The sequence below is a fragment of the Bos indicus genome, chromosome 24, assembly GCF_029378745.1.
Source record: "Bos indicus isolate NIAB-ARS_2022 breed Sahiwal x Tharparkar chromosome 24, NIAB-ARS_B.indTharparkar_mat_pri_1.0, whole genome shotgun sequence".
In the NCBI taxonomy this organism is placed as follows: domain Eukaryota; kingdom Metazoa; phylum Chordata; class Mammalia; order Artiodactyla; family Bovidae; genus Bos; species Bos indicus.
This window is the reverse complement of record NC_091783.1, coordinates 23180107-23192123: the sequence shown is the minus strand read 5'-3', so window position 1 is coordinate 23192123 and position 12017 is coordinate 23180107. Positions and strand designations below refer to the sequence as shown.

At 41.6% G+C, this 12017-nt stretch overlaps 1 protein-coding gene across 1 annotated transcript; it reads right to left on the bottom strand.

Annotated features, from left to right (window-relative positions):
* Positions 1 to 399: 399 nt before the first annotated feature.
* Positions 400 to 1145, bottom strand: LOC109577717 (protein maestro). The gene is given in 2 exon segments (XM_019986473.2): positions 400 to 801; positions 804 to 1145. Coding segments are annotated over 2 exon segments (744 nt in total).
* Positions 1146 to 12017: the final 10872 nt, after the last annotated feature.

The window sequence follows — 12017 nt, the reverse complement described above, 5'->3', positions numbered from 1 at the left end:
GATCAATAGCAGATTAAAAAAAAAAAAAAAAACTTCAGGTAATATTCTCCTGAGCCTTAAAAATTGAAAAGAAAGGTTGGTGACAGAAATATCCTTAAGAAGAAAAACGCTGAGAACAAAAGCACTGAATCCACATGTACTTTAAATGTTTTAAAGAAAGGACGCACCTTATCATCAAATATGTATGGAAGAAAATGAGACATAAGCTATTTAGAATTTACTTTGGATACAATTATACAATTCCATGGTCTTACATTTGCCATCAACTGGTCTCCCAACATCCCATTTTCTATCACAATCACCAGAGGCAACAGAGCCTCCAAAGGGTTAAAAGAGGGGGACTATCAGCCCCCAGCCATGCGCTCAGCTCACTGGACCAATCTCCCTGTCTCTCTGTGTTTACAGGATTTTATTTGCATAGAACTGCAGGAGCTCTGGATGGTAGGGGCTCAGCTGCAGGCAGAGTTTAGGGTTCCTTTGACCTTCCTAATTCTGGAAGCTGTAGTCCTTGGTTTATCTCAGATATGGAGAACAGGCTCAAAAGGTTGTTTTGCAAGCCTTGGCCACCTGGGGATTCCTGTCCTATAAGTGGGACAGGAGGGATTCCCAAGTCAGATTCACCTGATGGGTGAAGAACGTCCTCCATTTCCGTCCAGCAAGGGTAACCAGTTGTCCAAACAAGACAAAGGTCAATTATCTCAGGCTGTCATTCTCGTCATCAAGCAAAGCCCTGGTCTGGAGGGTGATGTCTAAGGAGGAGGAGCTCAGGCCTTTCCCCTGCATCTTGCCTAGGACGATGGTGTCAGGATCTTCATGCTCTGGTGGATTACTTCAGAACTCACCAGGTCATACAGACCATGAACCAGCAGGTCTAGAACAATCTTCTTATACTTTCTTGCCTTGTCTGGGGTCTCACAGGTCATGATTCCCAGGCCTCTCATCGCCATATAACACTCTTTAACACTGGGGTCCCAGCCTGTCTCTGCCAAGATGCAAAACACATTCTTCAGAGGTTCCTGCTTCTGGAGCCTCAGATTCCAAGAGACCTTGGAAAAGAAAGAGATCATTGATGTCCTTTTCTTCTTGAGCTGGGTGGCGGGGCTGGAAAGGGGCTGGCCCCTTATTCTTCTCCTTGTTTGGTCCATGGAATTGCGGTCACGTGGTGATGTGGCAGGTGTGGCTAGAGCACAGGTCTCCATGTGGTGCGCAGAGCTGCTGTTCCCCGATGGGATGACTCAGCTCAGTTTTCTCAGCTGTGAATTCCTGAGCAGGGTGATGAGGCTTCCTCCTCAGAACTCATCCTAGTGAAAGAAGTGGTCACTTCCAGGAACATTGCTGTCCTTTAAACAAGCTCAGGGCTGGCCATCAGTTGCATTTTGCCCTTGAAGATGAGACATAGAGCAGATTGGTGTTTTATCACAAGTGGGAAATACATAAGTGAAGTCGCTCAGTCATGTCCAACTCTTTGCGAACTCACAGACTGTAGCCCACAAGAATCTGTCCACAGGATTCTCCAGGCAAGAGTACTGGAATGGGTTGCCATTTCTTTCTCCAGAGGATCTTCCAACCCAGGGATCAAACCTGGGTTTCCTGCATTGTAGGCAGACATTCTACCATCTGAGCCACCAGGGAAGTCCCTAGTAAGACCTTTTTTGGCTATCGGTCCCTGATAGTTGCCAGAGATCTATTACAGGCCATGCTGTTTTACAAACTTTGAAAATTCTCATGTTAGTTTCCTGTTTCTCCAAGGGCCCAGGGAGAGAGCCTCTGGTGACTACTTTTAATGATTCCTCAGAGACAAAGTGTGACTGTTTTTAACAGAAAAATAGTACAAAAAGATTGCTAGCTACACGTGTTTTTATAATTCTGGCTTCCGGATTAAAGTGAACCTACATGTAAATATGGTTCTGCACTTAAACTTCCTTTCCCTCTACATAATGTTCACTCAACACATATTCCCCTGCCAGGTACTGTTGTAAACACAGGATAGAGTATCTTGCTGCAGAGAAGAATATAACAAATGAGGGTAGGGCGAGGGGGAACTTACGAGGTTGATCCAAGGCAATAAATGCTGCGAGTGTTAGTCACTCAGCTGTTTCTGACTCTTTGCAACCCTAAGGACTGTAGCCTGCCAGGCTCCTCTGTCCATGCAATTTCCCAGGCAAGAATACTGGAATGGGTTGCCACAGTGAATTTAATGTGGTTTTATCTTTGATACCAGCTTCATGGGTTCCCTGGTAGCTCAGATGGTAAAGCATCTGCCTGCAATGCAGGAGACCTGGGTTCAATCCCTGGGTCAGGAATATCCCCTAGAGAAGGAAATGGCAACCCACTCCAGTATTTTTGCCTGGAAAATTCCATAGACTGAGGAGACTGGTAGGCTACAGTCCATAGGCTCGCAAAGAGTCCGACATGACTGAGCGATTTCACTTTCACGGTTTGTAGATTCATTTTCATGGCAGTGCCTCTTTCCCTACACTATCCTGTAACATCAGGAACTCATGCCGTTTGTCTGTCCAGGCCCATGACTCTGTCCCATCCCACCCAGTTGTCTCTCAACATCCTACGCTCTCTAAAATCTCATTACCATTTTGTGCTATCAAACTAATCTGCCCTCTGTCCAGGTTAGTAAGAGTTTTTGAAAAATTGTGAATAATTTTTAGTTGGTCTTTTCTCCAGTCTCCTCTTCACCACACTACACGTTCACCAGGACCCACTACTGGCAGCATGGACCCCTAACGAGGCAGATCTATCTGGATAAAAGTGAAAACATGCTTTCTGGAAATGATTCACTTTCACTAACAAGTCCACCCATAGACATTGATTAAGCTTGTATTCTATTTGAAGTCCTATGAAATGAGCAGGGGATGCAAAGTCAAAGAAATGCAGCTCCTGGCTCTAGGAAACTCACATTCTTAGAGGGGAGACACCTACTAAACAAGCATGATCAGTCCTGCATGCTGGTCCAGGGCTGGCTTGCCTTCTGAGGCCTCTCCATGTTCTTTTCTATAGCACAGTTGCCAAGACCTGCAGCACGTAGTTCTCTGGATGCTGTGTCAGCTGGCTTTATGCTAGATTCAGCCAAAGGAAGGTGCTGTGATTGGAGGGCATGAAAAAGGGATGAAAAATTAATGACTGAAAACAGAGGCATGGAGAAATTAATAGCTTGCTAGGAGAACACAGTAGGTTATAAAGAGCAAGTGAAAACTTGAACCAGTCAATAAAGAGAACTCTTTCCACTTTTCCTATGTTTAACATAGTCATCTAATACCACCAATTGCCACTTTGCAGAGATGTGAGGACCTGGAACAGGGACAGACTGACAGATAAGTTCTAAAGAGATGTCCAGACCTAGAGAAGATCTTAGAACATGGCAAAAGGAAGAGAGAAGTTGCCAGTGTGAGATTTTCTGTGGGGTGTATTAAAGTAGTCAAAGAACGAGATAGAGAAAGGGAATATGGGTAGAGGCAATAATGGAAAAGATGGGGTAAGTTGGAAGGAAGTGGCAAATTCAAGGTTTTTAGGGTTTATCCAGGGTAGAGGCAAGAAGACTTAAGGAAGGGAAAGCACAAAAGAGGAGTGGTGTACAAATACTCCCAAGGTCCTCCTAAGAGCTGGGAGATGCTATCAGCTTCATGCCCCAGGTAGAGCCCCTGGGAGCGCTTCCTGTCATGCCCTTATGCTCACTGCCAACTCAGCTGTGGGACTCAGTTGCAGGGCAGACCCTTTCCTATGAGTTTATATGTATTAACAGCCCTCATTGCAAATGATGAACCTACAAAATAAAGCAAAGGCATTATGTGGGGTAACATAGAAACTAAAAAGACAACTAAGACTTCGTCTTTTTAGAGTTTAGGCATTAATTGAAGAGGAACTATGAAATAAAAGTGGGTAGAATAATAAGCGCTTGTCTGTTTTTCAAATACTGGCATTGTGTAGTACCCTTGCCTGTTCTCATTGCCTTGCTTTTATTTCCCAGAGTATTTATTCTCTCCACCTTTCTCCTTGATCAGATGTTAGAAATGGATAGATCTATAGAAAAAAAGGTAGTATCTAAACAAATGAGATCAAGTTAAACTTAAAAGCTTTTGCACAGCAAAGAAAACCTTTGACAAAGTGAAGACAAACCGCTGAATGTGAGAAAAACATTTGCAACTGATATGACTAATAAGGGACTAATATCCAAAATACATAAACACCGCATATAACTCAACAATAGCAACAAAAAAATCAATTACAAATGGACAAAGATCCAAATAGATATTTCTCCGAAGAAAATATATAGATGGTAAACAAGCACATGAAAAGATGCCCGACATCACTAATCATTAGGGAAATGCAAAGCAAATCCACAGTGAGGCGTCGCCTCACACTGGTCAAAACGGCTATCCCCCAAAAGATGGCAAATACCAACTGTTGGTGTTGATGTGGAGGAACGGGAACCTTGGTACACTGTTAATGGGAATATACGTTGGTGCAGCCACTGTGGAAAATAGTATGGAGGTTTCTCAAAAAACTAAAAACAGAGCGACCATATGATCCAGCAGTTCCACTCCTGGGTAAAGGAAGAAAAGGAAAACACTAGTTCAAAATGAAACCTGCACCCAGTGTTCTCAGAAGCACCATTTACAATAGCCACGGCATGGGAGCAACCTAAGTGTCCATCAGCAGATGAGTGGCTTCAGCAGATGTGATATATATATACAGTGGAATATTACTTGGACATAAAACATGATGGAATTCTGCCACCTGCAATAAATGTGGATGGATCTAGTGAGTATTATGCTTAGTGAAATAAGTTAGATGGAGCAAGACAGAGAATCTATATTACCACTTATATGTGGAATCTAAAAAATAAATGTATTTAACAAAACAGAAACTGACTCACAGAGAACAAACTTGTGGTTATCAGTGAAGAGAGGATATGGGGAGGCACAAAATAGGGGTACAGGATTAAGAGATACAAACTATTACGTATAAAATAGGTAACTAACAAGGATATATTGTACAGCACAAGGGAATATAGCCACTATTTTGAACTTTAAATGGAGTACAGCCTGTTAAAATAGTGACTCACTAGATTGTACACCTGAATTAATATTGTAAATCAACTAGACTTAGAAAATAGAGAGTATATGGATCAAGATAGTTCTGACTGATTAACATATAATTAAACATGAAAGAAAGGAAAATTGTACATACTTATGTGCAATACAAATACAACCATGCAAATGAATAGACCCATATTTATGTGAGAATCATGCTATCAAACTGAGAAGAACACAACAGACACACTACAAATTTCTGCTGCTGCTGCTGCTAAGTCGCTTTAGTCGTGTCTGACTCTGTGCGACTCCATAGACAGCAGCCCACCAGGCTCCCCTATCCCTGGGATTCTCAAGGCAAGAATACTGGAGTGGGTTGCCATTTCCTTCTTCGATGCATGAAAGTGAAAAGTGAAAGTGAAATCGCTCAGTCATGTCCGACTCTTCCCGACCCCATGGACTGCAGCCCACCAGGCTCCTCCGTCCATTCTACACGTATACAATTCTACAAATATACAAGTAAAATGTTTCAAAATATGCAGCTCTGGCTGTGCAAAATACCTTCTTTGAGGAAGGAGATTTGAGTTGCACAAAACAAGCTGAAGTGTCATGATGAGCCTGCTGGCTGGGCATCAGGCACAGCAGGCCAAACACTAAAAGCCCAGTTTCCTCCTTCTCCCCTAGGTCCTCTAGAGACTAGAAGGAAGGCACAAGAGTGGCTTGATACAGAGGGCTGTGCACCAGGACTGCTTCTGCTGGCTGTTACATCAGTAGCTGTAACAAGCAGTGGGCTTCCCAGGTGGCATGGCAGTAAAGAATCCACCAGCCAATAAAACAGAAGCAAGCGACGTGGGTTCCATCACTGGGTTGGGAAGATTCTCCTTGAGGAGGACATGGCAACCCACTCCAGTATTCTTGCCTGGAGAATCCCATGGACAGAGGAGCCTGGCTGGCTACAGTCCATGAGATCACAAAGAATGGGAAATGACTGAGTATGGATCAAGCAGTTAAGAAAAACAATTCCAGAAAAATCTTGAATCATCCAGGACTTTTCAGTACCTTCTATGTGCCAGATAATATGCCGGGCACCGGGGATATGAATGCAAAGCAAGTTAGTTACGGTCCTGGTTTTAAAGGCAAATGAAGAAACTGAAGTTTAGAGAAATTATAGTTTGGAACTTGCCAGAAATCGCACAGCTTGTCCAAGTGGAGGCAAGATTCACACCAGTGTCTGACCTTTAAAACTCATTCCCTCAACCGCTATCCTAGACTGATCTCATTCCCTTTTTCACTCTGAAATGTTATCTCTTGTAAATTTCAGGGTAACAATTTACATGGGGCAGATCATCCAGCGTCTAACGACTATTTCTTTAAATATGAACTGGAGAGACCCTGGAATTGTACATAGTGCAATTTCGTCGTAACTGATGAACAGTGTGGGGCTGGGTCTGCCAAGCCCTGGCTTGACTGGATGAGTCAGCCCGAGGCTGTCCCACGAAAGCCAGCAATTCTGCAGTGACTTTCCCCATATGGATGGCCCCCCTTATTCAGCTCTGAGAATGCGAAGGGAGGTCTGGCTTGGCGTTGCAGCAGCAGACTGGGTGGACAAAAGCCTGGGATGGACACAGATGCCCCAGCAATTGTACTGAGCCTATTTCCTGTCATTTCAAGCCAGTGTCATGTATTATTCAACTCAGAGTGTATTTTGGAGATTCAATTTGCAGGGTATATGACACACATAGTAAATTGCTGTGTATTATCTCAGTTCATTTGCTGGAGGACAGGTGTTCACATCACAAGAACCAACAGCCCCATCGACAGTAATTGGTGCCTTGGCTGCCAGTCTGAGCCTAGAGGGCAGGGATTAAAAGTGCATGAGAATGAACTAATAATAATTTCCACATGTGGCCCAGTGTGTTTTACTGGAGGCTTCCAAAGAACATTTTAGGCATTCATTCATCCTCAGTGCCACGCTGCCTGGGCTTGCCATTACTCTCTTGCCAAAGCCAGAAAAACAAAAGCAAAGGAGGGCAGACTCAAGTTCACAGAGGAAAACAATGGCAGGATGGGGATTATACACTCTGGAGGCATAAGTCCTTGTTCTCTCTCCTTGGAATCTCACCGCTTCCATTTTCCTCTCATTTGTTATTCAGTGTCTTAGCCAGTGTGCTAGTAGGAACCCAGACGGGTGAATTCAACTGTGTTCAGGTTAATTAATTTCAAAACGTTTACAAGCCTGCATACTGCACTAAATCACACTCAACACAAATGAAAACAAACAACAACAGCAACAATATATATATAGTTCTCATAATAGCTACCATATGTTTCAAATGTGTGTAGCATACAAACAATAATTACAAGTCACTGAATACACTTTCAGTAACAGGCAGGTTGTGTGGCTAAGTATTTCTACGTGAACGGAGTCAGTCTGGGTAGAAGGTAATGATTTGTGTGAAGCCAAGAAATTCCAGAGCCTAGGTGTTATCTTAACTACATATCTCATGTCATTTCAGAACATTTTGCATGCTAAATTCACTTAAAAATATGAAATTAGAAAACCTTGTCCTTGTGGGTTTTACTAATAATGAGCAGGGAGAAAAATGGAACTTTTGCCCTGGAGCTCTGGTGAAAAGACATAATTAAAAATACTGCACTGGAAAAAAAAATGATTTTTACTTTCCAGGTGGCATTTGGTTTCTGCATACTCACAAATAGCCATCTATAACAAAACCAACACACTCAATTAAGCTCCTTCCACTTAAAACAAATGCAGTTTTCTTTATCACCAGTTGAGAGGTTCCAAAGGAAAAATTGAATAAACGGAAAAACAGATTGACTGCCATCTTCTCTTTCCAAGGGTAAGATGTGCAAACATGAAATAATTTCAGTTTTCCAACCTCTGGAAAATTCAATTTGACCAATAACATGACGAAGATATACAAAATTACAACCCACAGTCATACAGGCCATACATGGTACAATTTCAGTGCATCTCAACATACCCAAGACTCAAAATGGAAACCCTGGATTTGAGCAAGTAGTATTTTGAGAAAATAAAATGCCTTTTATATTAAATCCAATTTGTCTAGATAACTGGTCCAGCATGAGTAGAGTATAAAATTATCTAAAAACCCTTCCTAGGGAGCAAGAAGTTGTTAGCTTTTGTTTGACATAGATATCAATTTATAATTTACCATCTCTCCCATCATAACATTTTCAATATAGTTCTCATCTTAGTCCAAAATGAAAGTAGAAAGAAAGGAAAAGGAGTCCTCAAACTAGCGCCATAGGGTGGAAAGACAGTGCAAAAAGAGAAGGTCATGGGTCACAATTGGTTATCAGAAAAATCTAGAAAGGTATGATTCTTAAGCACCATTATGTTCCAATTTGCTACAAGTTCTTGGATTTCATACCATGGAGAGGCGTGACCACCCTATTTAATGAGCTTCCTCCAAAGTCAGGTTCTATAGTGGAGTAGAATGAAGCTCTACTTGCAGAGTAATTCACATCTGTAGGCCTGGGGCCAGATTGCTAAGGGGAACAAAAAAGGAGTCAAGCCAGAACTCAGTGTCTCTCTAGCCTCATGCTCTGTTCTAGTACCTGCTTTATTCTGGAGACATATAAGTCCCATGTTGGCCCCCAGCTACTGTACTTTTCGATGTCTCAGACCATCCCTTGAAATTCGCATGCCCACCTTTCTTACTGCCTTGCCCCAGTCCGCTGCCAGGACCTGCCTGGTTCCTGGATCACAGCCTCTCCTTTGTCACCATAATCTCTGGCTCCATCCAGCCTACTGACACCTGCATTTGTCATCAGAGAAGCCAATTGCCCAGCACAAGAAAGAGAAGCAATTGGGAATATCAAAGCAAGTAGCTGAAATAATCTGTTTATAGTTACCATATTATCATTGATGTTAATTTCTAACCTTTCTTCCATTTTGTCTTTGCCTTCATCCCACTTTTTGGTGCCTGGAACAAAGGTAATTGTTGAATCCGTTTGTTGAATCCATTTCCTGGCTGCATGTGTCTTTTTCTTGGTCCCCTTCTCTTCTACTCATGAACACATTTATCTTCTACTCATTAAGTCAGCTGGCATGAGTTTGCAAGCATATGTTCACTGGAAGAAATTTAAATGATTGTGACCTTAAACTCAAGAGAAAAAAAACCCCTACTCATTTAAAAAATTTTAACATAGTTAGTGTGCTAAATGCCTAATAGGTTATCTGAACACCAGATATGTCTTTAAGCACTTTAAAACTAAGACATTTCAAATGGATTTTGATGCTTTCTATTTCCATTAAGAACAGAAGATTGCCTGGTTACACGCTTGTCATATCTAGAACAGTGCCGGTACATAAAATGCTCTAGATAAATACTTGCTGAATGAATAAATTTGGTAAATAAAATGTATTTGGATGGAAGATTTCTTCTCATTTTTTTCCTCATGCATTCACCACTGTATGAGCCAGAGTTTTCCTTACAAAGATGCTGATTATCAAATGAATAAATTGATAAATGGTATGATCTGAAATATATCCAAACAATTGTATGTAAGCATAAGAATTGTAGCGGGAAACAGAGCCTGGTATGAACAGTAGTTATATCTGTGTTCCGTGATTATATCTTTTTCTTCAATTTTTCTGAAATTAAAATGGATAACTAATTTATATTACAAAAGTCACTGTACTCAATAAAAATAATTTAACAAGTAGCAAATTTAAATATAAATTTTATTTTCATCCCAAGCCCTACTCTCCAAAGATGAATGTCATTAATACTTTGGCATGAATTCACATGCACAAAAAATATATACACATAAAATGGCTCTGTCATACTATGTACACTACAGTGTAACTTGCTTTTTCATTCAATGATATGGTATGTGTATATTTTTTAAACTTCCTGGCTGTAATAAATGTACCATTTCAATTGTACCATTGAAATGTACGATTTCAATTCAAACTTGTTCAATTATTTTCTTACATGACGTGCCTATGAACCGTAATTCAAGGCCATGACTTTACCCCCCAGCTTTACCGAGATGAGGGCTTCCCTGGAAGCTCAGCAGGTAAAGAATCTGCCTGCAATGCGGGAGACCTGCATTCGATCCCTAGATTGGGAAATCCCCTGGAGGAGGGCATGGCTACCCACTCTAGTATTCTGGCCTGGAGCATTCCATGGACTATTCCATGGGGTTGCAAAGATTCAGAAACACAACTGAGCAACTTTCACTTTCTTTCACTTTACTGAGATATAACTACTATATAACATTGTGTAAGTTTAAAGGGTATACTTATATACTGCAAAACAATTACCACTGTAGCAGTAGCTAATACTTCCATCATGCAACCATGTCAGTTATCTTATGTCTGTGTTGAAACAGTCTAGTTTTTCTTTGTTGATAATGTTATTACTGTTTGCTTTTCTCCTAAGAATATGCAATAATGTATGATCAAAACCATGCAAGAACCAGACCTTCACTTCCACATATAACTTCCAATCCAGAAGTTTCTAGGTGGTGTTAACCTGACATGGTTATGTTTGTTTTGCTTTTACTCAAATGTTTAATATTTGAGTATTCATTTTTGGAAGGGTGGTGTTGCAAATCAGTTTCCCTTAGCTATATGTGTTTACTTTTATGAGAACATAAAACCTATTCTTATTATTTTTATTTTCAGTTCAGTTCAGTCACACAGTCGTGTACAACTCTTTGTGACCCCATGAACCACAGCACGCCAGGCCTCCCTGTGCATCACCAACTCCCGGAGTTCACTCAGACTCACGTCCATCGAGTCAGTGATGCCATCCAGCCATCTCATCCTCTGGCGTCCCCTTCTCCTCCTGCCCCTCAATCCCTCCCAGCATCAGAGTCTTTTCCAATGAGTCAACTCTTCGCATGAGGTGGCCAAAGTACTGGAGTTTCAGCTTTAGCATCATTCCTTCCAAAGAAATCCCAGGGCTGATCTCCTTCAGAATGGACTGGTTGGATCTCCTTGCAGTCCAAGGGACTCTCAAGAGTCTTCTCCAACACCACAGTTCAAAAGCATCAATTCTTCAGTGCTCAGCTTTCTTCACAGTCCAACTCTCACATCCATACATGACCACAGGAAAAACCATAGCCTTGACTAGACAGACCTTTGTTGGCAAAGTAATGTCTCTGCTTTTGCATATGCTATCTAGGTTGGTCATAACTTTTCTTCCAAGGAGTAAGCGTCTTTTAATTTCATGGCTGCAGTCACCATCTGCAGTGATTTTGGAGCCCCCCAAAATAAAGTCTGACACTGTTTCCACTGTTTCCCCATCTATTTCCCATGAAGTGATGGGACCAGATGCCATGATCTTCATTTTCTGAATGTTGAGCTTTAAGCCAACTTTTTTTACTCTCCTCTTTCACTTTCATCAAGAGGCTCTTTAGTTCCTCTTCACTTTCTGCCATAAGGGTGGTGTCATCTGCATATCTGAGGTTATTGATATTTTTATTTTACTCCCTCCCAAAAGGCTATTATAATAATAAAAATATAAATGATACAGGCATGGAGAAGGAGAATGGAAGTGAGAGAGGAAAGAGGAAAATTAATATAAATTTGGAAAGAGGACTCAAAGAGACTGCATAAACAATAGAAATCAGACGATCTTGAATTTGAAAATGTCACAGACAACGCCTGGTGGCTCAGATGAGAAAGGATCTGCCCACAGTGCAGGACACCCAGGTTCCATTCCCGGGTCAGGAAGATCCCCTGGAGAAGGGAATGGGAACCCACTCCTGTATTCTTGCCTGGAGAATTCCATGGACAGAGGAGCCTGGTGGGCTATAGTCCTTGGGGCACAAAGTGTCAGACATAACTGAGTGATTAACCCCATTGACCTAGATGAAATCTATCAGCACTGACATTGATGAAGAAATCAGGAGAGGGGTCTTCTTCAAGGACAGAAAGATAATGAATTTTCTTTAGAAGCACTGAGTATGAAG